This window comes from Aotus nancymaae, unplaced genomic scaffold, assembly GCF_030222135.1.
Source record: "Aotus nancymaae isolate 86718 unplaced genomic scaffold, 86718_ANA_hifiasm-v0.15.2.pri h1tg000008l, whole genome shotgun sequence".
In the NCBI taxonomy this organism is placed as follows: Eukaryota; Metazoa; Chordata; class Mammalia; order Primates; family Aotidae; genus Aotus; species Aotus nancymaae.
The window spans coordinates 23,163,435-23,191,084 of record NW_026988419.1 but is presented as its reverse complement, the minus strand read 5'-3'; the positions used below and the strand labels follow the sequence as shown (position 1 = coordinate 23,191,084).

The following is a 27,650-nucleotide window of genomic DNA, read 5'->3' as shown; positions in this document are numbered from 1 at the left end:
ACAAAAATGAGCCTTTTATGATTGAATTATTTGTACCAGTCAACTTCTCTACATAGTGTCATTTGTAATTAAACATTTTTAATTGCCTGGTATAACACCTGCAGATAAATATATATTGAGAACTGTGAGCAGTGGTTCAATAAGGTAGTCAAGAGCCACATGTTACTATTTAAATTCAAATTTAAATTAATTAAAAGGAAACAATTGAAAGTCCAATTCTTCAGTCACATGGACCACGTTTCAGTTGTTCAATCGCTGCATGTGGCTGGTGGTTACCATATAAGACAGAGCAGATAGAGATTTTCATTTTCACAGAAAGTTCTACTGGATGATACTGTATGATATTTCCAATTCCGAGTCTTAGGTAAACTTGGCCTTAAAGATCATGAGACTATAGTGCATTTTCCTTAAACGAGTGATTGCAATGTTGCAACATCATCTTGGCCACAAAAGCAGAGGCTGAAAGTTCTGCCACTGAAATCTGAGTGACCTTTGCCAGACAGAAGGAACGCATTGATCTGAAGCTCCCAATATCAGGAGAAAGTTGTTTCAGCTTCCAAAGGTCTATAGTCAGCCAGTTACTTTTCAAAGATTTTATAATCTTGTATATTACAATTATCTTTTTAGAGAGGTACAGAGAACTATTTATCACTCATCCATTCTAAAGAGTCAAGTTTTTACCTTCAGATTGTGTTCTAAAGAAAAAGTGATAGATGATAGCATTCTGAAATAAAGTTTACACTGTGAACTTTTCTGTTAATTTGTCTTACCACTTTTGACATCTATTAAAAGATTGAACTGATATTTTGGGACATGGATACACAAAAGGGAGGGAATCATAGTTGTAGAGAGAATATTAATAAACAGGATCTTGAGTTCTTAAGCAACAATCCCGTCCTAGATAATTTTTTTTTTAAAGTTACAGTGGAAAGGTCACTTCAGATCTTATCCTTGAAGACATTAAGTGAGAAGGATCAAGGGGTTGCTAGACTTTTCTAATAGGCCAGATTGTCACTAGAAGTGAAATAGATCAAGCCATGAACAAAATGATTTACACAAATCTGAAGAAACCTGTTTTTACTTTAAATTACCTGCATAGTTTTATAAAAATGTTTCTTATCCAATTTGAATTTCCAAGGAGTTCTATTTTACTTTTTCAATAACATATGATTATCTTTATTAATTTGTTATTGCTATGTAGCCTCCAGTGATTTCTTCTATTAAAAGTTTATAATTTGTCAATATTCTCTACATTTAACAAAATAATTGAGGTTTTAAAAATTCTTTTCATTAAGAAAATAAAAATGCAATGTGATTGGAACATTCCAGACTGGTCAAAATTTTTCATTGATTTGTCATTTTAAGAATGTTTGTTGATCCATGGTAGATAATAAAGAGTGATGCTTGGATTTGAGATTGTCAATATTTTATTCTTCTCATCTAGAGCAGCAAATACTTTGTGTGGTATGAATACAATTCAGAGAAAAACTGAAGATATATAAAAATTCAGTGAGTTGCTCAGTGTTGAACAGTCCAGACCGCTTTGTTTTTCTGAATGATGGCAAACAGATCTGGACAGTTAGTCGTGGGTGTAATTAAAATAAGCTTCCTGCCAGTCTTCCTAAACAATGTTTGTTCTGAAAGGAAAAGGGAAAATGAGTTAGATATTGATTGCATCTTTTGAGAAAGAAAACTCAGGAGGAAACAGTGTGAGGTATAAGAGAATAAAGAGCACAAAATGAACCAGAACTTACAAGATAAGCCATTTCCTACTTGTAAGAACCTGGTTGCAAGTGCTTGCATTTGGACTGTTGTAACCTGGTTTTCTAGAGCAGAAACTGTTAAAAACTACTTTAGTTATCCAAAAAAGTTTGCCTGTGCTTTTATTACTGTTCTGTTCCAATTAAATTAATTAACTAGTCTCTAGTTTGTTGAATCTCCACTGCATAATTGTAGTACAGTCACAGACATAGATAGGGGTTATGAATGGAAACAAAAACCTCATGAGTTTTTGCTTATACACTTGTACAAAAATCTATTTCTAAATAACCCGTCTCAAGAAGTTAATGTTTTTTGATTAATATAAATCTCTTAATTAAGAACAAGTATTAATCTACAGCATATAAAGTGAAGCTGCCAAGTTTTAAAAAACACAATATCAAGAAAACCTTAAATATTAAAGAGGGAACAGGTATATACCTTGCGAGCTCCATTCAGATAGACATGATGTGCTTAACAAAAGCTGTAGGGGTAAAATAGATAATTTAAAGTTAGAAAACAATCAGATTTAATACAAGAGAGGTTTAGTGAGTTAGCTCAATCCTATTTTTAGCTGTAACAATGGTTTATTTTCTTTTGTATTTAAGCTGTGTATAGCCCATAATTCTTAAGAGTGGATTTAGGACCTTTGCCCTGATTTTATAAATTAATTTTTTGAATAAGTGGTACATTCATACATTTACATTTTATTTTTGACATGGGGTCTTGTTGTGTTGTCTAGGCTGGACTCATACTCCTGGGTTCAAGCAATCCTCCTGCTTTAGCCTCCCAACTAGCTGGGACTACAGGCACATGTCACTGTGCCCAGCTATGGTTAAAATATTTTCTTTAACGTATAAAAGGGTATATAACAACAAAATTGTTTCCCATCACTGTCTGCCAGGCAACTGGTTCCCCTTTTTATAGCTAAATTGATAGAGCTGTTTGTGCATATACAAGAACACATAAATATATTTCTAAAAATCTTTTTACACAAATAAGTGGCATCCTACATACACTTTTGTATTCCTTTTTTCCAATTAGTAATTTATCTTACAGATATTATCATAACTGTACACAAGAGTGTCCCTATTCTTTTTTAGGGCTACAGAGATTTCACATATATACACTGATGGACATTAAATTGTTTTCACATTGATATGTTGATGGAATTATACATTGATGGACATTAAATTGTTAAAAAATTTGACTATTATGAACAGCACAGTAATGAATAACCATCTATATATGGTCATCTCACTTGAGTGAAAGCATATCTAGAGACAAAGTCTCTCCAGAAGTAGATTTGCTGCAATTGGTAGTGCTACACCATAACCTAGGGGTTTTAACGATATGCATTCCCATCAGTAATACATGAAATTGCCTGTTTCCATACCCTCTTCTCAGCCCAAAGTGTGCCCAAACATTTAATCTTTGACAATCAGCTTATTGAAAAATGATATCTCAGTGTAGTTTTATTTTATTATCGTCATTATTTGAGACAGAGTCTTGCTCTGTCGCACAGGCTGGAGTGCAGTGGTACAATCTCAGTTCACTGCAATCTCCACCTCCTGGGTTCAAGTGATTGTCATGCCTTAGTCTTCTGAGTATCTGGGACTACAGGTGCATGCCATCATGCCCAGGTAATTTTTGTATTTTTAGTAGAGACGGGGTTTCACCATGATGGTCAGGCTGGTCTGGAACTCCTGATTTCAAGTTATCCACCTGCCTGGGCCTCCCAAAGTGCTGGGATTAAAGGCGTGAACCACTGTGCCCGGCTGTCAGTGTAGTTTTAATTTGCGTTTTTAAAAATTATTAATGTAGTTTGTCATCTTATTTATTTTTATTTCCTTTCCTATGAATTACCTGTTCATGTAATTTTTCTGTTGGATATGATCTTTTATTAATTTGTAGTAGTTCTTTTTTATTAGGAAAATTAGTTCTTTCTGGTATTAATTGCAAATAATTTTTTTTTTTTTTTGGTTTGCTGTCTTTTGACTTTGCTTCTGATGGCTTTTTCCATATAGATATTTTAAATTATGTGATTAACTTTATCAACATTTTTAATGCCTTCTGGTTTTTGTGTCACTGTTAGAAAGAAAAAAACGTAACCACTCCATAGTTATAAGATTAATTCTTCCATGATTTTTGTGCTGTTTGTTTTTAGCTTTTATGTTTATCATGTAAATTATTTAGCTTTCTCATGTGAATTATTTAGCTTTTACATTTCTCATGTAAATTACTTGAAATTTGTCCTGGCATAAGATTCAGATTTGACTTTATTTTCTAGATGACTGTCCATTTGTTCAAACAATATTTATTATTTTCTGTGGGATGTATTTATGGTAATAGCCAAATGTGAAGAATTGTCCCCGGGGAAAAAAGTGAAGTTTAATGAAGATTGTCAGTGAAGATATGCTTGGCTAAGCACTTGCTTTCTGTCCTCTTCTCCCTCCTTTCCTTCCTTCTCCTTTCTTCCCTTCACCCTTTTTGTCTTCTCTTTTCTGCTTTTCTCTCTTTTTTTTTGTTGATATGTAGCTGGATTCATTCTCTTTGGGGATAGAAAAATTTTTAAATTTTCTTGGAAATTTTTAGATTTGTAAATTATATTATGCATCTTTGTTTTGTGCAGTGCATTTCTTTCACACCCTTTGGGTGTAGCTGCTACAAATTGGTAGTAGGAATTAAACAATTGGCAACTGTGGGATGACTTTGATTTAAGCAAGAACACTAGACGAGGAGAAGAACTAAATTTTGGTACCAGTCTGGCCATTAATAATTTGAACTTCACCAAGTAACTAAACCTCTTTGGCCTGAAGTTTCATTTTTCATGATTGCTTCATATTAGTAAATGACTTTGAGATTTCTTCAAGTTTAATATTCTATTAAATTTGATTCTGACACAAGCCCTGTCTATCTCATAGGGATGTTCTGAAGATCTAACAAGAAAATATATGTGAAAACACATTTTAAGCTTTAAAACAATGCACGGTATTGCTAAAACATACTGGAATAAATCTTATTTATATGTTCAGATCCTCACATATCTTTTTAGAGTTATGCAATTGATTGTCATATGTAAGTCAATAAGGGAGGAAGAGGAAAAGAAGTTCAAAAGGAGTCTATCATCAATCTGATAAGAGTTGCTGTAACCACCAGTGCACATGGATTCTACCTTCATAGTTAATGCAGCCATTGGAGTCTTCTTGACCTGCCATCAGAGCTTCCACTTCTTCCTCTTTCATCTTTTCACCTATGAAACAAAGTTCTCCTTTCAGAAAAAAGGCCACGTGATATTTTCAAAATTCCACCATAGGTCATTGGTTAAGGGCTTCTGGAGACTAAACTCTTGGAATATAGGAATTGTTACTTTCCCATTGGTTGACTTAATATATTGTCAACCAATTGTTTTTGAATGAGTTAATTAAATACACATAATCCCTGGTCATACAAACTGTATCCTATGAGAACTACCATGCTTTCCTTTACTTATTCATTATCAATATTTTAAGTTAGCATTTTCACCAAATAAACTCACTGCCACTGAGGCCAATTGAAATGGTCATTAACTTTTGACTTTTTTTCTTCATTTTCCCTTTGTAGTCTTTCCTCCTATTTTGGTTATGTCATGTTCTTTTCTATATATTCTGTCTCACTAAGTCCACTGAAATAAATTCCCTTACCCAGGGTGGCTAGAACATGGCGGAGTTCGGCACCCATGACTGTGCCATTGCCTTCCTTGTCAAAGACACGCAGACCCTCAACAAAGTCTTCGTAGGTGCCCTGGTCCTTGTTGTTGGAAATGGCTTGCATCATAGGCAGAAACTGTTCAAACTCAATTTTCTTGGCATTCATCTCTGTAAGAAATTGCAATTTTGAGGATTATTAGCTATCATAATACTAACTCTGAGTCACAATTTAAACTTGAAAAGTTATTCTAGATTATCTGAAAAATCTTCACACAGCTTAAATCTTAGCTGGTAAATTGCTAAAATATCAAGAACATGGTAATGGTTAATGGCATGGGCTCTGGAGTTCCAGTGCCTGAACTTTTATTCCCAGTCTATCATTTGCAACTCTGACCTTGCACAAGTTAACCTTTCTGTGCCTCAAGGTTTATCTGTAAAATAGAGACAACTATAGTGTTTTGTGAGAACTAAATGAGCTAATGAATGCAAAGTTTATTGTAATATCTAGGATAAACTATGTGCTTAATAAGTGTTAGCTTTTTTTTAGTAGTGTCCATTTAATATTTCCAATAAATACTTGCAAAACAATAGAAAAATGCACTGAGATACAACAAACTCATAAGTGCGTTAATCCAGTAAAATTTAACTTTAGTACATATTCCACCTTTGTCCCCAGCTTTTGGAGGGCCTTCCCTTTAAATTTTAAGTAATTTAAGAAGTTTACAAGGAGAGAGGTGTGTCAAATATTCTGTGGTCTCCTGACTTCTTTGTACCTTAGAGGCCTGGAGATGATAGGACTTTATTATCTTCTGATAAGGTAAATCTTATTCATGGAAAATCTGGACAGTCTATTTTATACTATTCAGATGTATGTCAATGGTAAAGTTATGTATTCCCCAAAATACTACTCTTCTACATTTCTGTTACATGTAATTTATATTTTTACATTGAAATTATATTGCGTAATATAAAAAATTAAATTTGAATGCTGAATAAATGAGTATTTTACCTAAAATTTCATGAAAGATAGATGTTTGGTAAGTTGGAAAGTCACATTTAAAAATAAACTTTCAGCCAGGCACAGTGGCTCACACCTATAATCTCACCACTTTGGGAAGCCAAGCCTGGTGGACTGCTTGAGCTTAGTAGTTTGAGACCTGCATGGGCAACAATGGCAAGACCCCATCTCTACCAAAAAAAAAAAAAACAGACTTGGAGATACATGCCTGTAGTCCCCAGCTACTTGGGAGGCTGAAGCAGGAGGATTGCATGAGCCTGGGAAGTGGAGGTTTCTGTGAGCCAAGATAATGCCACTGTACTCTAGCCTGGATGACAGAGTGAGACCCTATCATAAATAAATAAATAAATAGATAAATAAATAGAAAAAAATATATATATATTAAAATTAGGTTTGGCTGGGTGTGAAGGCTTATGCCTGAAAACTCAGCACTTTGGGAGGCTGAAGCAGGAGGATTACTTGAGCCCAGGAGGTTGAGGCTGTAATGAGCTATGATCATGCCACTGCATTCCCAGTTGGGTGACAGAGTAAGACCCTGCCTCAAAAAAATAAAATAAAAATAAGTTTTGCCTTATTGCTTGCTTACTTTATCTCATGCTCTTGGCTTTCTGAATGATATAATTGGAAATTTCCTTCCAAAGAAAATGAAGTAAGCAGGCTGATTTTGAGTTTAAGTTTTCTTGAAATCAAGTTTTCTTTTTCTAACAAAGGAAGGTCTCCCAAGAGTTTCAGTTGTCAAGGGGAAAAAGATATTATTTGTTCTCTTACACTCCTCTCTCTGTTTCCTAATGACAAAGATAAACAGCCTGAATATCTATTTGAAAAACTTCAGTTTTGTGTCTCTTTCAAAAATTATTTTTGATTGACATATACTAATTGTACATATTTATGGAGTAAAGTGTGATATTTGGACACGTGTACAATGTGTTATGATCAAATCAGGATAATTAGCATACTGATCACCTCAAACACTTATCATTTCTTTGCATTGGGAACATTCAAGATCAACTCCTTCAGCTATTTGAAATAAATTGTTGCTAATATAATCATCCTATAGTGCTTTAGAACCCTAGAACTATTCCTCCAATCTAGTTATAATTTTGTATTCATTAACTGACCTCTGGCTATCTCTTATCCCCTCCACCCTTCATTAAGGTGGGTTTGGTAAGTTGGGAAGTGGAATTTAAAAATAAGGTTTCAGCTCAGCGCAGTGGCTCACGTTTATAATCCCAGCACTTTGGGAGGCTGAGTTGGGCAGTTGCTTGAACACAGGAGTTTCAGACCAGCCTGGGCAACATGGCGAGACCCCAAAACAAAAATTAGCTGGGCATGGTGGTGCACGTCTGTAGTCTTAGCTACTTGGGGAAGGGACTAGAACACTAGAATTTATTTAGAACACTAGAATGTATTCCTCCAATCTAGCTATACTTTTGTATTTATTAACCAACCTTTGGCTATCCCTTATTCCTCTAGAAAGCACTACTTTCTACTTCTCTAAATTAAAATTTTTTAGATTCTACATATGAGTGAGAACATGTGGGTTGATCTTTCTGTCCCTGGCTCATTTTACTTAACATGATATCTTCCCAGCTCATCCATATTGCAGCAAATAAGAGAATTTCATTCTTTTTTATGGTTAAATAGTATTCTACTGTATATATATATACCATATTTTCTTTATCCATTCATCTGTTGATGGACATTTAAATTGATTCCATATCTTGGCCATCATGAATAGTGTTGCACTAAACATGGGAATACAGATTTTTTGACATATTGATTTCCTTTCCTTTAGAAACATACCCAGTAGTGGGATTGCTGGATCACATAATAGTTCTATTTTTGGTTTTTTGATAAAACATACTATGTTCCCTAATGGCTGTACTAACTTACATTCTCAGCAGCAGTATATAGCTACCATTTCTCTGCATCTTCCACAGCATTCATTTTTTTGTCTTTTTAATAATGACCATTCCAAGGGGGTAAGATGGTGTTTCATTGTTATTTTTACTTTGCATTTCCCTGGTAATTAGTGACATTAAGCATTTGAAAATATACCTGTTGACCATTTGTATATCTTCTTTTGAAGGATGTCTATTCGGTTCATTTGCCCGTTTTTTGACTGGATTATTTGTGGGGGTTTTTTTTGGCTGTTGAGTTCTTTATATATTTTTGATATTATTCCCATGCCAAACAATTTGCAAATGTGTCTTGCCTTTTTTTGTTTGAGTACCATTTTCCATTAGACTATTATACTTTTCAATAAAAGCATTGAGATTAAAAATAATTTCCTTATTTTACAATAATGACTGAATTTCTGGATTGAGTAAATGACTTCTGCAATTTTGCCACTTAATTTCTCACTGATTTTTTTTCCCTAGAATTATCCCTGCACTCAGTCCTTTGACTCCCTGCTTCTGTCCACTCATAGCAGCAGTGTGTCAAAGGACAGCATAGGGCAGTCAGCATGTATTTTTCAGTTGCTTGACAAAGTTGCAATTTGATTTCTACAGCTTTTATCAAAAAAGATCTTCTCTAAAACTGTGCCATTGGAATTTACTCAGAATAGTTTATAAAGTGTTTTAAGTCATATTTAACATCTTTGCCAAAATGTGTTTTGCCTTTGAAGATTTGAAATCTGAAAAAATGTTCAGATTTGGATATTACTTAATTTCCTTAGCCTTTAATTAAATTATGAACATTCAAGATGATATTAGCATTAGGTATTATTTCTAATATCTAATGCTTAACATTAGATATTAGCATGACATTTTATCATGCTTGCAAATTCTCAAAGGACGTTTAACTTATTTGATAAGGAAAAAAGCTGAGACTTTATATGGCCAAGAGGCACTCTTACCACAACCAGGAGTAAACTGAGCCCTATTATGTGAAACATTTTTTAATCAATCTCTCTCTCTTTCACACACACACACCCCCCTCTACACACTTCCTCTATACTTCCACACTTCTTGGAAAAACTGATAGGTTACCTTCATTGCTGGGGTTTCCCAGAACTTTCCTGACCTCTGCATTGGTGGGATTTGTGCCCAGAGCTCGAAGGACATCACCGACCTGGCTTAAGGTGATCTTGCATTCACCTGTTCTGTCAAACAGGAGAAATGCCTCCTTGAATTCTGCAAAAAGCAAGAAGCATTAGAGTGCTTTTTTTATTCCTCTAACCTGTTAGTTAACCCTAACTCCATCAAAAATTCAGTTCAAACCTTTCTGTTCTACAACTTTTGCCAACAGCACAGGCTGTTATCCTGGATTCTCTTTTTGTATCTCCAACTATCATTGGCAAAATCTTTTAGCGTTTCTTTTCGGGATTATTTTAAAGCAGCATTTCCAACTTTAAGTTGCCTGTTATTGTTAACCAGATATGGAAATTGGAGCTCCTAGTCATATTTATTCATATTTCCTTTACCTGCCTGGGAAACAGGACTGGATTAAAAAAAATTCTGAGGCCTTGAGAAATTTTAATAATCTCTTATGTAATTAACAAGATTAACAAAATTTTAAAAAGAACAAATTTTCAACCAGGGTCATGGTATGTGAGGTTAACCCAAACTTTTCAAACTATATAGAAAAACCTCCCCTTAAGGTAAAAATTTCCTAGTTATCCCTTTAATAAGTTTTCTCCAGGAATAAGTCTATTTTTCAGGAAAAATTTAGAAAGGTAAGACAAGTCTATACATTCTATAGTTTATTAACTAATGTGTGACTCTAGTAGGCTCCTACTATAATCAATTCAGAAGGAGAAATACTTGTTTGGGTATGTTGCTGTGATAATCTCTTTACACTTTACTCTTTTTTTAAATAATACATATGACATATGTTGCTATATCAGCTTTCGAATTTCGGTATGCCTTATAATTACCACTTTATGGAGAAAGTTGTGGGTTCACATGCAGTTGTAGGAAATGATACAGAAAGATCTCTTGTATGCTCTGCCCAGTTTCTTTAAGTGGTGACATTTTGCAAAATTACGTTATCACAACCAAGATATTCACATTGGTAGACTCCATCAATTTTAGTCACATTTTCCCAGTTTGCTTGATTCATTTTGTGTGTATGTGTGTATATTAAGTATACACAGCCATTCTCATTCTTTTATGAATACATATTTTAAAGTGTTAATCTAATTATAATCATTGTATTGACTACTTTCTCTGAATTTTGTCATTCTTTTTTAATAGAACTGGTTTGACTTTCAAAATTATAGTGACAAAGAATTTAGAAATGTATATCAAAAGACAGAAAGAATTTCTGAGCCAGTAAAACCATTTTAATTAGAACTTATAAACTAGATGACATTTTCTAGGAAACTCAAAAGTACTGATGGTGACTTGAAGTTAATATCAACAATACTCAAAAAATTATTTGTAAATGAATTACTAGAAGTGAAAACATTTTTTTTAGGCTATCAGTTGTTTCAGATCAAAAGATGCTGTCTAGATAGATTACTCAGCAAAATATTCCATCTTACCATTCTTCCATCCCCTAATCTAACATTGCAGAGACATAATATTCACATTTCACTACAGATCATGATATCATTATTTGTTAAAACTTCCCCCTTAAATTCTTTGCAATTTGACTATAACAAATCAATTCCCTAAGCTAAAAAATTTACTGCAGGCACTGAGAAGTCATTAGTCAAATATTATTTTTCATCTTTCTAAGGGACATGTGAAACTGAACTATTCTTATTACTGGCTCCAGGATTTCATGGAGAGACTGCTCAGCAGGCTCACTATTACCCTGGTCAGATGCCGAAGTAGAAATAGGATTTTATGGGCTGTAATAGAATCACTCTGACATTAGCACTTTTGGTGATTTAAAGGTGGAGGCCACAAAGGCACTATTTTTCCTACTCCAGATTTTTAATCTAAAGTTTAGTTATTCTCTTGAAGAATTAATACCAAGGCAGGCTATGCTACTTTCCAGGGGCTTTTTGCCTGTTTCTTTTTAATAAAATTTTATTTGGATACAGCCATTCCCATTCTTTTATGAATTGTCTATGATTGTCTTCACACCTCAGTGACACAGTGGAGTTGTTTTTACAGAGACTATACTGACAGCAAAGCCTAACGTTTTTGCTATTCGGCCTTTTAAGTAAAAGTTTGCTGACTTCTGGCCTATAACAGTATTGTTCTAGAACTTTTTGGTAATGATGGAATTGTCATTCTGGGCTGCCCAGAAAGGTGGGTATTAACAGTTGCTCTTGAATACTAAAATATGACTAGTGCAAGTGAGGAAAATGGATTTAAAAATTTTTAAGTCTTTAAATTTTATTTTAGATTTTAAATAAAATCTTATTTGTCCAGTAGACACTCTAGCCACATGTGGCTATTTAAATTTTATAATTAAAGTTCCACATAATTTAAATAAACTTCATAATTAAGTCTAAATAGACACATGTGGCTAATGTGTCTACTGGACAGCACAAGACTTAGACTTTTAGAATGCTGTAATTTTCCAGTTTTTGCCCCCTTCAATCACTTGATATATTCCAATAGAGCAGCCGTGAACAAAATTATTTAATCACTAAACAAGGAAACAAACTAAAAAATACTTTCATTTAAAAAACTATAGGTCTTCCACATAATTGAAAATGCTTACATTTGGTTTCCTGCCGCAAAGAAAACAATACACTATACCCATGTTTACTGAACTTCTGTATCTAAAATCTATTTCACAGATGGAATAAAAGGTTTAATGCTCAACATTAAGTCCTGTTGTCCCTGCAAGGGTTTTTAAGTCTTCTGTTTTTTGATCCTGCAATATTTTGGTCACAGTGACTCTGTAAATTAGCTGTTTGAGAGGACTGGAAGGCAGTAGGTGACAACGTAGCAGCATCACTAGTTAAAATGCATTAAAAATCAAACAGTTTATGGTAGAATCACCAACTGTTTTCAATGAGAAAAAAATAGTCCTTCACGGTATAATTTAAAATAATCCTGAGTTATGAGTCACCAAATCATCTAATCTGTCTACATAAGGCCATTAACCATGATGCAGATGCATGTGAGTCTGTACTACACGAATATCCCTTGTTTCTCAATTTATGTTCAGATATCAACTATTTCAGACACTGAAACAGACTTGAAGAATGTGAAATCCTTTAGGTAGAGAACTGAGTATGTGACTAGGTTCTTATTAATCACCTATAATTATAATTATTTATATCTTGCATATCATAATATATGTAATATAGACATATATATACACAATAATATATACAATATTTTGAAGCTTTTTCTCCTCCTTCCATCTATAGGTTTATTTATGTCTCAGTTCATTTAGATATGTGACATTTTCACTCCATAAAACACTCCTCCCTGCGCTTCCTAATGAAAACATCAAGCTCCTGTGGGGAATGGGATCTGTTGGATCCAAAGACCCAAAGGTGAAAAGGTTGACATGTTAGGGAAAATATTCAGATTCTCTTGAATCTTAAGAGTTTGGAGTCCCCTAAAAATTTTAATCAGCTTAAACTAGTGTCAGATTTTGATCCTATCACTAATTTTTTGAGTCATTGAGAAAGTCTTGTCACCTCTCTGGGAGTCTGTCTTGCATATCTAAGGGAAGGGTTAAACCAGGAGACATTTAATATTCCTTCTACAGTTCCATGATAAATTAATCCTCCTTTGTTTCTGAATTCATTTTTATTCTACAACTCACTATGTTATCTATTGAAATGATATAGGTTTGGTAATTTAGCAGTTTTACGATCAATTTTATTTTTCAAATTGACAATTCAGACTTGTCAAATCTCTTTAGGGATTATATTAGCAATTTAGCTATCTAAAATATACATCTTTTGTGATATATATATCATATATACATATATGTGATATTATCTATTGTATCAAATTGGTTTTAGTTAGATATCAGTGAATGTAAGGGCCTATTTTGTGGTGTTTATCTTTTGTTTGTTAAACCTTTAACTACTGAGTATCAGCAAGGGTTTCAGGTTGAGCTAATTTATATTTAGAGTGAGCGCAATTTATATTTAGAGTAGCAACACCAGTGGGGATAATTAAGAAGAGCTAATCTCATCCCAAGGGAGTTGGTTTTCACACATGCCATCTTTATGAATGTGCACGTTTAACAAACATAGCTTTTAAACTTACCATCCTGCTGTTCCTTAGAGAACTCGATCTGTTAGAAAGGAATTGACCACAAAGAATGTTTTAACCAAACAAAAATGTTCGATTTGTAGTTGTATCCAGCTCATTCCCTGAGAAATCTTCAAAGTAAGCTCCAAAAGTCAGCCTACTTTTCCGAGTTCAGGCATAGCTTGGACACTAACAGGTTGAGCCACAATGTAACATGCCTTGAAGTTAAGTAATATTGCAGAAACTAGGCAGTGCTGTGCATACATCTGTAGCAGAGAAACTCAGTTCACTTACCAGCAATCTGGTCAGCACTGAAGGACTGCAGTGGCGAGGAAGAGAAAGAAAGATAAAAACTAGTACTCTTTCAAATGCATTGACAGAAGAATGAGTCCTGCTTGCTCTGAGATTTTTAGGAAGCTATGTGGGTGTCTTGGCATAAGAAGGTTGCCTTAGGGTACTTTTGAATCTAGGAACATAAAAAGCTATTGCAAAAGATGATTAGGGAATATCTTTCTATATCTTAATGAATGATTTAACAAATTCTATATTAAATACTTCCTAGAAAAATATAATAATCTACAATATGTCTAATAAAATACACGATGTTAAGAGTACAGATATACACATTAAAAAGACTATCTTAAATCTGTCTTCTATTTAACAAGTACTTTAAAAAAAAAGTATGCAAAACACAATGTATCCAAAGCAGTTTACTTAATTTTAGCTATCAGCATCACTGGATTGTATTTGAAGGAATAATATTTTGCTGTAGCTACAGGTTTTTTTTTTCTCCTAAATTTAGATATAATGAAACTTATGTGATACAGCAAGAGTTGGTGAAGCATAAAGCAAGCTCTTGGAAGTAAGATGTATTTTTCCAGTTGGTAAACAGCTTTAATTATTATTTTTTTATTTCCAATGCATCTCAACAAAATCCAAAAGTAGATTCTAAAGACTCATATTGAATATATTCTCTCTTCAGTTCCATTCCTTGCCTATCTTTCTTCTCAATAAGATCATATCCTCTATCTATTTTCTCCTATAAATGACAAATGGTTGTCTTATAGGACCCACCATGATGGAGTGACTGGGCTGCAACACAGCAGGGAAGCCGAAGAGTGAGTTGAGGGCTGCTCCAGTCCCTGAGTGGGGTCCTCCCTGGCTGAGGCTCCCTTTTATTTCTGGGCAAGCTTTGACCTCACAACTAGCATCAGGTTTCAGAGAAAAGTTGCCACACCCCTTGGAGAGTTCTTTAGCTTTCTTAGGGCAAAGGGAGAGATGGAGAGAGCTATTTTTAGGTGACCAGAACCTGGGAGTGGACAGCCATAGTGAGACCAAAGCCTGTCAGTACTTTTATGGTCTTTATTTCCAAGATATTCTCTTGGAGCATCTTCCTTTAAGAAGCTTCCTATTTGTTTAGTGGCAGAAGAGCTTAGAATTCCTTTAAGGTCTTGGGCCAGACCCTTCTCTTGATGATTGTGAACTTTTTAAACTTCTAGTCAGCAAGTTTTGGTATTAATGCAACTTTTTGGATGGGACTGGTTTGGGGTTTCAAATGGCAACTGCTATAGAAGGAACATCTTCTGAAATGCTGTCCTTTATGGCAAAGTTCAGAGGACTTGAAAAGGCCATGCACGTTCTGCATGTTTCTTAGGGTGCACCCAAGTGACAATCTGGTCAGGTCTTGCAATCTCCAATTAAAGATCGCTCTTTTGCAAGCATGATATAAGCCGGGAATAGTTTGGATCTCCGTTTTTCAAAATTCTCCTTTAGTCTCCTGACACTAGGTCTAGTTATTTTCCTCCTTCCTTGTTATCTTTATTATGGCTGAATAGTCATATTTTTTGATTTTCAGAAGTTTTTCTAGGCAGGAAAGCTGATAGGCCATTTTTACATTCTTTTTCTCTCATCCTGTATATAAAAAAAAAAAAAAAAAAAAAAAAAACAAAAAACTATGCGTAAGTTCTTACTGGAACATGCTGTTTCTGTTTCTGCCTTGGCAAACACTCTATGGCTCAGTCCCTAGACCAAGAAACCAAAAGAATGCAAGGCAGAGCTTGTAGAATGCCAAATTGTACTTTATTTTATTTAATTTTGACTTTTGAGACAGAATCTTGCTCTGTCAATCTGACTGGAGTGTAATGGTACAGTCACAGCTCACTGTGGCCTCGAACTCCTCGGCTCAAGTGATCTTCCCATCCCAGACTCCTGAGTAGCTATGACTACAGGCATGTGTAGACCGACTAATTTTTATTTTCATTCTTTTGTAGAGACAGGGTCTCAATTGTGTTGCTCAGGCTAGTTTTGGCTCCTGGCCTAAAACCATCATCCTGCCCAAAGTGTTGGGATTGCAGGCATGAGTTATCTTGCCCAGCCAAAAGTGTATTTTAGAATTTTAAAGGTATCTAGGGGATTGGCCAGCAATGAGTTTTCATGGTAGCTTACCTGAAAATAGTGAGCAACTCCCTTCTAGAAATGGTACTGGGAAAAGTGATACAGGAAAAGATCCTTCTAGGATGTCCACTAAAATTCAGACAAAATATTTATCCATTTTCTACATGTTTAAAGCAGCTTACAGGCATAATGTATGTTGGAGATGAATTGTAACTTGAATACTGCTTCAGCAACTGTTTTTAAAGGGATGGTTCACAAAAAGCAGGAAATCTTTCCTACTAGAAAGACATATACTTTGTAGCTTCTCTTCAAACCATTTCAGAATAAATCAGCATTTAATATCATATCACTTTTGGCTCTAAGTTTATGAGTAGTGAAAAAATCTCATAGGATCTTAAGTCCCGAAATGAAGACTGAAAATAAAATTCTAAAATTATAAGTACCCAGGTAAACACTTTCATAAATAGCTTGACGTTTTGAAGGGTTATTGGGAAATGAAATTTAATAGAAAAATAAAAAATGCTTTGGATCATTAGGGGGAAATGGAAGGGAGAGACGAAAGTAGAAATGTGTAATCTTTGAATATTACAAGATTTGGAATCTTATACTTTTTGACATAAATGAAAGCATCAGAGCCTACCATGTTATGTTTGTGTTCTTTTTTAGTTTTGTAATTTATGTAATTATGTTATTAAATTTGAATTGTCTTATGATTTTTGAGAACTAGCATATATCATTAGTTGAGCTGATAATTATAAATAATACAAAATTAACCATGAAAATTGCCCTACAAAACATAATTATTTTCATATTTACTATTTTTTTTTCAGGTAAATAAAGTGTCCTTGCCTAGATATTAAAGATGGTTAATTTGTATAAAATCTATTGAGTAAACCGAAAAGTCAGTTTAAAAGTTATATTTATGCCAGGTACGGTGGCTCACGCATGTAATCCCAGCACTTTAGTCAGGAGTTTGAGACCAGCCTGGCCAACATGGTAAAACCTTGTCTCTACTAAAAATACAAGAATTAGCCAGGCATGGTGATGTGTGCCTGTAGTCCCAGCTTCTCAGGAGGCTGAGGCAGGAGAATCGCTTGAACTCAGGAGGCGGAGGTTGCAGGGAGCCAAGATGGCACCATGGCACCCCAGCCTGGGCTACAGAGTGAGACGTCATCTCAAAAAAAAAAAAAAAAGTTGTGTTTATGTTAAGAATAACCTATCCCTTTCCTAATGACTTGGATACTATAAAGTTTGTTATTATTAAAGTAGAAGCAGTTAAGTGATATGCAGTTGTTAACTATTTCACCCTTGTCTTTCTCCATGCCTTTATTACATAGAGAATGCATTGAGTTTTTTTGGTACTTACTGAGAATAAACATAAATATTTGAGCACTTTATTTGACAACAATAGGTAAGGCTACAGTATAGTCTAGTCTAGAGAAAAAACTGTAGTTTAAAAACTAGAAGACCTAGATTCTGTGCTCACAGAATAAATGCTATGTTTTGTCTGGAACACTTTTTTTTTTTTTTTTGAGACAGAGTTTTGCTCTTATTGCCCAGGATGGATTGCAATGGTGCAATATCAGCTCACTGCAACCTCCGCCTCCTGGGTTCAAGCCATTCTTCTGTCTGGCACACTTTTATAAATGACAAAACTTATCTCTCTTCCTTGGGGATATGATGATGGGATAATCAGCCCTTTGAACAAAGGCAACTTAATTGTGTAATATGAATACACAGTGTCGACTGGTTTTGGCTTCAGTTTTCTATGTCATCATTTAGCTGATTTTAAAAATCAGATTTACCTTTCCTCTTTCTGAAATCCTCTCCTCTCATTGCTTCTTTTTAGAAATAAAATATGTGACAAGCCCTGATAAAATGTGTTACCCTTGAAAGAAACGTTTCCTCTCTCTGTTTCCCCCAGTTATTCAACATCATCCACTGAAAGTTGTTTAACCTTCCTGATTGTAAGCTTCTGGGAAGCATAGTCCATTATTCCCAAAGTCATTTGTTCCTGATGTGGACCCAGAAGTGAGCCTACCCCAACCTGTCCCCAAATGAGCACTGCCCTTGCCTTATTCTTAGGGTTTATCCCTCCATTACTCTCTATACAATATCTTGCCTATATTTGAAGCTCAATAGATTTTCATTAAGTTAAAATCATTAGAACGTGTATATTCTAAGCTCCTCCTTCAAACTTCTCCTCTAGAATGTTGGGTACCCCGAGGGAAAAGACTTCACCTGCTCAAAGTTGGCATACTCATTTTGAATTATTGATATATGTACCTTTATATTTCTAGCACCTTCCTTCAGATTTGTTTTTGTTTTTGTTTTGAGATGGCGTTTTGCTTGTTGCCCAGGCTGGAGTGCAATGGCGTGATCTCAGCTCACTGCAACCTCCACCTCCCCGGTTCAATTGATTCTCCTACCACAGACTCCTGAGTAGCTGAGACTACAGATGCGGGCCACTACGCCTGGCTAATTTTTTGTATTTTTAGTAGAGACGAGGTTTCACTGTGTTAGCCAGGATGGTCTCGATCTGACCTTCTGATCAGCCCACCTCCACCTCCCAGAATGCTGGGATTACAAGTGTGAGCCACCGTGCCAGGCCCTTCCTTTAGATTTTATATAAATATTTTGGCCTGGACTTCTAATTTTCCAATCCCCAATTTGTCTTTTTAAGGCTCTTTTATATTTTAGCCTACATATTTATTTTAGACTGTTAGTAAATTAGTTACATTCCACATTTTTATGATTTGTGTTATCATTTGATGTTGGATTTAGATTGTAATAGTACTCTACAACATACTGCTACTAAAAATAATTTTAATTATAATGGTTACAAATTCCTTTTAACTTTGAGAAGCATCTTTCTAATAGTAATAATGAGATTCACTTAACTAATGAAAGATAAGACAAAGTATGTATTAGGTTGGTGGAAAAATAATTGCAGTTTTGCCATTACTTTTGCACCAATCTAATAGAAAGAATTGGATTACAGAAAAAATATTAAAATGCTGTTAATCAAACAGGCTCTGGAATTGATGTAGGTTAAGCCTTAGTAAAAGAAGAAGAGCTATAGTTAAAGATAATTGGGGAGATATGTAATGTTGAATACTGGGGGAAAATACCCTGAGAAGGAACATGGACTACATTCTTCAAAGAACTTGATGGTCCTTGCATGGTAAATGGAGACTAATGACTATAAAGGCTAACTAAAGGGGCTAATATAATCAGAGCCAGTTTTCAATCAAATAAAACACTGCTGCATGCTCTCTGATTTAATGCCTGGCAGAGAGACCAACAACCTGGATGTATAGAAATCCTTAAACTTTACCTAATTTTCACTCCACTCTCACACAGTTTCCAGGAACCACCATAAAAGTCCAGGAAAATCACTATTTTGAAACTCTTGGGAGTTTTGTGCTTCAGAATAACTCACTTAAGTTGAGGGAAATATTTTTTCTTTGCATTTTTGACCTCAACATAGGATATACTTAGGCTAGTATATACATAGGCTGGTTACTATAATATGGTATAAGCAGGGGAAATTAAGAGTATTAAGAATATGGTACCAGCTCAGTTTCTCTAACATAAGAGAGATTAGATGGTTAGATTGCATAAATTGATCTGAACTGAGACAAAATGCTTAATTTTGGCGCTATGAAGTCCTAGGCCAGTCAACTGAATTCAGTCACATAAGAGCAACAATTATTAAAATAAAACAATTCAGACCTGCAGGAACTAAGCGAGTTCTAAGTGACTTTTAATAAAAATCTAGAAACACAACTTGTCATACTTTTTCAATTTTCTCATTAGCTTTCTCATAATTAGTAATTGATACAGAAATTTAAGTTTTCTTGAGAGCTGGCTATACTTCGTCTCCTTTGTGCATTTGTTTGCATATTATTTCTTAAAAATTTACCTTGTGTTTTTGTTCATTCTTTTAGTTGAAAAAATTCTTTGTGTGTGTGCTTTAAGATATAAGTATCTGCTTCTTCCTGTTTGTCTGGAATAAAAGTTCCTTTTGTGACAGCAGGGATGTGAATATTGGCATTGCCATTCTGGAGACTTCAAGAACTTGTAGAAAGAGAACTGGATTGGGAATTTCGTTTTGGCTTTCTTATCACAAATCCTGTGATAAGATTCTTTTGATTAAATAACTTTTCTCATCTAGGCCTATAGTTTCCTCAGTATAATATTTTACTGCACAATTTCTAGAATTCCTTATGTTTCTGCAATGTGAGTTTTCTAACCTTTTGTCAGTAGAATCTACTTCAACTCACTTACTTTAATGGAAAAGGAAGGGTGCCTAAAAATTCAATAGGTAATATTAGTCTGAAGTAATTTAGATAAACAGGAATTAAACAAAATATAACTTTATAATACCATGTTCAAGTAAGTTAGATTTTTTTTAGTAAACAGAAGACAGTATGCCATTGAGCATTTACTGGGTACTTTACTACAGTGCAAGGAAGAGTATAAAGTTGATAAGATGTGGTTATATCTTTAGGGAAATTTTCTTCTCTGGCTTCACTTCACTGTTACTAATTTGTGAACAGAATAGCCAGGATTTATCACCCATATACTATACCTTTTAACTAGTATAATTGAAGCCATTTCTACTTTTATATTGTAATTTTTGCCCTTCAAATTCTGATTTGAGGTAAAAAAACAAACTGTAGAAGCTGATATAGAAAAAACCACAGAAGATCTTATTTTTATATGAAAAGTATTTCAGTCTGAAGAGCAGAAGAAGAAAGTGTAGTATCAGCAAACTAAATATAATCCTTTCCACCATGAGTCAGATGGTGCTTAATACTAGGTAATTATGGAATGAGTTCTAAAAACAGCTTTCCAGGGGGTTCATTTGCAGCACTAAAATGTCGAGAGCTAAATTTGGCACGGTCACTTTATGGTCTCCTTGTCTTGCAAATATTTAGTTTTACTTAAAAGCGTTATACACTATTAATTGGTGAACATATCTCTTCCTTTCCAAGCTGCATTTTCCTTTCAAAGACATTATCCTTCAAAATATAATTCGAGAGAAAGTTACGAAATGCCCTTTAATATTTTCCCACTTCTCTCCACCTGTTCTCTTCTGCTACAGCAGAGATATCTGAAAGAGGAAATGTGATCCTGATACCTAGTGATAGTGTCAAATAATTTCTGATTTGCTCCTGAGGTTATATTCACATTGCAAATGGATTAAAATTACAATCGGCTAACATTACAAGTTATATTAAAATTAATTTGAACTATTGAAAGGCCAGAGTAAAATAAAACAAACTTTTAAGATTATGTAAAGAAAAGTTAGAAACAACCTATACATATTTTTACCTACATTTTTCTAAGTAGAAATTTACTACATGTGTTCTTTTCCTCTGAATATAGGGTTAAGATTTTATCATATTATACATGTGGCATTGTATTTCTGTATACCATTCCAAAGAATATATGTTGAGATTTCCAGTTTAAATCATGCTGTTTATTTGTAAACAAAATAGAGACCTCATACCCTGCTTAGAGTATTATCCTGATGGCAAAAATTGAAGGTCATGTTTGATGTGTATGTGTTTAATTAAACAAAACCAAAATTACAAAAACTCAATCAGTTTCATTATATCTAACGGCATTTAAAAATATCCATTAACAACATCTTACAGGAAGCTAGAACAAAGTGACTAGGAATCTTTGTAGGTTTCTGAAATTTCACCCTCCTTCTGTAAAATAGAACACCCAACTTGCCAGGTGCTAAGATAGGGAAAAGCTATAAAGAACAGCATATTAGTGAACAGTCAAGGTCAAAACTCTTAGTGAACTTGTTCTGATGCGTCCATCACCCCTCTTCTGGTTACACAGGACTGTACAGGGCAATATAAAAACTACTCTACCTCATTCCCATTAAGAGTAAAAAGGGCTCCTTTACACGTTCTTAGAAATAGCAACTTAGTTTTTATAAATGAGGGTGGTAGTTTCGGATATGGTTAACACAGTTGACTCTGGATTTTGCTTGCTAAGTTAAACCCTAGGTCCATCACTTAACTAGTTATTTGATCATATGCATAGCACTTACCCTCTTTTAAGCTCAGTTTCTTTACTTGCAGATTGTGGATACAACAACTTCAGTGTTATATTGTGAGGATTAAATAAGATAATATGGCAAAGAGTAAATTCACAATGAATATTGGTTATTATTACAAAAAGCTTTATACACTTCAGAGCCTTTTGTAGAGCATGACTTCATTTGATTTTTCTATTCTAAATAAAGCTGAATTTATATTAGCTTTGTTAGAAATGAGAAAAAAGAACTTACAGATGAACAAAAGTAATCCTATACCTGGGCCAAAACAAATTGGGTGCCACAATGCATACACATCTATCTGCCTCTACTGAGTATCCATCAGTAAATACATGTGTTTGGGAACATTAGATTTCTACATTTTACATTAAATTGAAAATTTAAATCTTCCCAAGCATGTGGTCAATTGTTGATGCAAGATTTGTTATTTAATAGAGTTTCTGTCAATGCATTCTGTACCTTTATCACGTTTTATAATATCGCCCATAATATCTAGTCAGGACTGACCTGATTAAGTGGTGAATACAATGAGAATTAAAATTCAAACAGCACAGTGAGAGACATGATTCACAATCCCACCACCTCACAGCAATTCTAGCATATAACGCATGCATCATGCAGAAAATTCACTTACACGTTGAAGATCTAGAATCGAGGCACATGGTTATGTTATTACTTTCATTATTGTACTTGGTTGCAGTTTTGAGCAATGTGTGTTAATTTTTGTGTTTGAACCTACAACTGTACTTATGATGGGTTTTAATTTCTATACCTGTGATTCCGTTAGGCTGTGTTCTTTCGGTCTAGGCATTGTTACTGGAAGTATTAGCTCTCTGAAGGCAAAGAGTGCTTAGAATTGCCAAGGACAATAACTTTAGTGTTCAAATATCAGTGATACTTTGTTGTTGAAAAGGGCACTCATAGAAAATCCATTAGGATTGGACATCATGTAAGCATTCCTTCAGAGAGTATCATAAAGTTTGTGTCAGAACAATTGAAAAATGTTGTAAACTAATAACCAACAAACCAGGAAATCAGATTGGAAAGCACATTTAAGAAGTTGATAAAACTAATTAATTATATTCAAGTTAATTAAAGATTTATGGGGAGTCAAATATATGACTATTAAATGTAGTATATTATAATATGAAACATAGATATTAGCTGGGAATACTATGGAGAAATTAAGTTTTACCGTGGCTATGACTGTAGTATTACACAAAGACAGTTATGTTTAAACTATAGCATTACTCAAAATCTAAAGGACAGCTAAGTTTCTAATCTTATATGATTTATGAAGGAAAGTTTATAATCCAATTAAGTTTTGTTCTTTATTGAATTTTCAGAAAGTTAATGAATGCATATAACAGCTCTATTAATTTCTTTAGAGTTCATTTTCTCTGCTTGAAAAAATTATATAGCTTTTATGAGGTAATGTATCTTGAAACATTATTAAATGATTAAAAGCATCATAATATGAAATGTTTTAATGTATGTTTTAATTAGGCCTTTTACCTCCTGGGATAAAATAAAAGTTTATAAAATTCTCAAGTTGTATCACTTTTTTTGGCTATGCTAGAATACATCTAAATATGCACTGATTTATTTCATATTAATGAATGCAAAGCATTGAAGACATTTACATTTCTTTACAAAAGTATCTTAGTTTCAATTCGTATCTTTTTCTTCTGTTACAAATGGGCCTTCTGAAAGGAAGATAAAGGTTATTTTTTTTCCTGTTTCTTCGATTCAGTTAACTTCCTTTTGATTTGTGTCCCTTATTAGAGTCCATCTCATCTCTTGTTCTGCAGTGAAATAATGAAGATGGAGCATACCTCATTCTCACAGAGACTCTCCAGGGGTATTTCCTTCTTTTGCTTAGTTGTACAAGCTCAAACTAGCATTAATTTAACATGTTGACAGAAGAATAAACAAATTCTCAAGATTCTGCAAAGTGTCACTTCTCTGCTAACTTATGAACAAGTAATTGGCTTAATTTCTGGATTAGAAAAGAGATGTTTCGTCTTTTCTTGGAGATCTCTCACCTGCCAAACTAAATTTTTATTTATGTATTCATTCTTATACAGTTCCTCAGGGAAGAAAATTAATGCCTGTTTTCATTAGTTGGATATTTCTTTTTCTTCTTAGGTAAAGAAGGTACATTTATTTTTTCAGAAGTTTGTAATACCAGATACAAACAGATAACATTGTCTTATAAATCACAATAAATATAAAAAGGAATAGCTTTGACACTGAGTCATATCTCTAATGTTACTATGGAGTGAAGAGTTAAAGATTTTATATTATTTTATTTTGAGACGGAGTTTCGCTCTTGTCGCCCAGGCTGGAGTGCAATGGCGCTATCTTGGCTCACTGCAACCTCCGCCTCCAGGGTTCAAGCGATTCTCCTGCCTTAGCCTCCCAAGTAGCTGGGAATACAGGTGCCTGCCACTAAGCTGGGCTAATTTTTGTATTTTTAGTAGAGATGGGGTTTTACCACGTTGACCATGTTGGTCTTGAACTCCTGACCTCAGGTGATCTCCCTGCCTTAGCCTCCCAAAGGGGATTATAGGCATGAGCCACTGCACTGGCAAGAGTTAAGTTGAGGGATAATTAGAATTACTATCATGGCTAAGATCTCACTTATTGTGTAATGTAGTCAGTGTGCATCTATAAAGATACATTAACTAGGATTGCTGGAGATGAAAAATTTGGTTTCCTCTTAAAGAACTGTATGCATGCAGTCCTCAAAGTAGAAAAGCATTTATCAGAAGACCCGACATGCATTTTTTTTTTCCTCCTAAATAGATATCTGTTAAGAACAGTTCTTAACAAATACTAGATTTTATGACCAACTTTTTTCAAATGCTTCAGATACCTACAAACTAAAGATTAAATATTTGTGATAATTTCTATTTTAAACAAAATTTCATGTTTAACTGGAATGTTGTACAAATTATGAATATATTTAATTTCGTTATGTAATGTCTAAGGGTGATCTAACTAAATATTTTGGGGACTCAAAAAAATTCTATAGTTATATTAAATAGTAAATGAAATGTTTGTTTATGGGTGAGCATTATAGTTGCAAGTAAACGATGGTAAACTGGCAGAATTGAGATTTATTACATATACAGCTTTTGGCTTAAGTGAAAAGATCACCTTATAGGCACTTTTGCTCATTGGTTTTCCATATAAGGCAGGTTTCCTTAGATAAAAATTTGCAAATTGTAAGATGAGCCACTCAGAGCTCAGTGAATGAAGAGAAGGTGCACATTTAATGTGTAACATCACTGGAAATTAATAGACATATCTATTTTTCCAAAAGCAGATAATCTTTTGACAATTGAGAACTTTGATTACAGCAAGGTGTTGACTCAATAATCACATTTTTCTTAGTTCAAGATTAGTATGCAAATACTCAAAGACAAGCTAAAGCCATATAAACAACAAGTTTTACATTTTTTGTTAGTTTCATTTAGAAGAAACTCACAAATTCTGAATTAAATACTGTGTATAAATAAGATGACAGTTATAATCACTGAAACACTTGAGTGCCTAATTTTCTGCACTGAGATCTCATTTAGTGTTGTATCAAATTTTATTAGGCAAAGCTGAAGGGAGAATTAACTTGAACTGCAGAAGTCTTCTTTTTCAGAAGAAATAAAGCAACTGTCAAATACGTACAGGACAACTGGGCCATCAACTGTTTTTAAACTTCTGGAAAAAAGCAGGGGCAAAAGCTTTCCTTTTGATGTAATTGTAAGGTAAAGGATCTGGTTTCCACAGAGATTTTATTTAAAACCCAAACACTGGCTTAAATATTTTAAAATGCAATACCATTAAACATATACACTTTTTTCCTAAATAGTCAAAGTGCAGTTTAGGGGAAAATGGAAATTTGAGAATAAAAAATAGAGCAAGCACAGGCTTCACATATGAAACTATAATTTCTGAAATTATATGCTGGCGTTCATTTTTTAAAGCAGGATTCTCTTGTTCAAAATCTACCAGTTCACTAAATAATGCCATTCCTCTCAATGAAAAATACACCCCTTTGCCAGTTCCTAGAGTTTCTTACTATTGAAAGATGTTTCAGTGACCAAACAATTCATCCGTTTAGTTACCTTGATGGCAGAGAGGTCAATTTTTTCTTCTTTGGGTTTGGCTGGAGCAGGTGCAGGTGCCGGTGCTGGGGCAGGGGCAGCTGCAGCTGCAGGTTTCTTCACGTCTTTCTTTGGTGCCATTTTGTTTAAAAGGGTGGGTTAAAAAAAGAAGGAGTTCCTCCAAAAGAACCTGTCAAAATGATTCTTGGAAGAGGAGTGGTGGTTCGGTTGATCCACAGCCCAGTGTCTTGAAGGTGGACCCAGAGTGTTAAACAGTATAAGGGCATGCATATATATTTCACTTAGTACCTAATAGAATCTTGACACATGCGGCTGGATTGGACAGTTCTCTAGTCAAGGGGGATGGCATTCCAGCTCAGACTATAAATGGAATCTAAAGGGTAAGGGCTTCATCAATTTTTTTAAACTCTCCTTCCTTTTTTTCCTCTCACCTCCATATATAAAGGAGAAAGAAATATGACAAAGCCAGCTTCAGATCCTTTGGTGACAGTCAGGTAGATGGACTGTACTTTTTCTTGGTAGAATTACAGTTCTGCTGAAGTTGTAAATCTTTTTTTTCCCCCTTGCCTAAGAGACTTTACTGAAGGATTCCATTTCAACTTGGAATTTTGGCAGGGAGTATCACCAACTTTCACCCAGCTCCTCTGCTCATGCTCCTCCCTCCTTGCCATAATTTGCAAGAAAATGTTGGTCAGCAAAGAAGTGGTGGTGGTTAAAAATAAAAACCAGACGTATAAGGAAAGCCCATCATGTCTTAAAGTGGCTTCCCTTCTAGGGAGCACAGACTCTGGCACTCTGTTTCTCTCCTTTAATTGTAATGAATTCTATGCTAAAAAACTGCAACATGACTTCCTATAATTTTATTTTCTTTGTATAATTTAATGAAGCTGATCAAATGGATGGAAATGACAGCACGTTTACCTTCTTGCAAAACAACTTTTCTAATAGTAGCTTTCAATAAAAGTAGATACTTATTTACTTTATTTTCTAAATGAGTACAAAGTCTAATTATTTATCACAGAAATATTTTGTCCATACTAGGGAGACAAAATACATTTTTAGAGACATAAAGAGAGAAAAGAACTTTAATTATCAACACTGTGCAAGTTGTGATAACTTAAAAGTTTTCCCTTTTCTGTCCTTGGTTTCCTCAGTTTGCAAGGCTAGACTCATATTAAGAAATATGTGATAACCAATGGGCACTTTATAGCTTTGTATGTGGTTAATTCTGCCCAGAGAAGGGGTTACAGTATCAGTTACTGCTCAGTACCACTCTCATTTCTGTTGTTTTAACTTGTGAGATATTTAATAAGTAGTTATTAACTACTTTAAAAAAAATAGTTTGGGATTTTAAAAGAGCACATTTATACATTATATATAAAGGATATATATACATTTAATGTATGTGTGTGTGTATATAAATATACATATATATATGCACATCCATACATGTATACA

General features: G+C 34.2%; 1 protein-coding gene across 2 annotated transcripts; it reads right to left on the bottom strand.

The window, feature by feature from the left end:
* Positions 1-2,199: 2,199 nt before the first annotated feature.
* On the bottom strand, positions 2,200-26,602 carry MYL1 (myosin light chain 1). 2 transcript variants are annotated; one of them, XM_012446316.3, is made up of 6 exons: positions 26,193-26,602; positions 13,605-13,632; positions 9,459-9,602; positions 5,442-5,615; positions 4,934-5,011; positions 2,200-2,242 (listed from the first exon to the last, which is right to left on the bottom strand). In XM_012446316.3, the coding sequence occupies exons 1-6, from the start codon at positions 26,310-26,312 to the stop codon at positions 2,214-2,216; spliced, it is 573 nt and encodes a 190-aa protein (XP_012301739.1). In that variant the 5' UTR covers positions 26,313-26,602; the 3' UTR covers positions 2,200-2,213. The 2 variants fall into 2 exon arrangements, with proteins under 2 accessions (XP_012301739.1, XP_012301740.1); XM_012446317.2 differs by lacking the exons at positions 13,605-13,632; positions 26,193-26,602 and adding exons at positions 13,884-13,908; positions 14,664-14,747.
* Between the last annotated feature and the right edge of the window lie 1,048 nt (positions 26,603-27,650).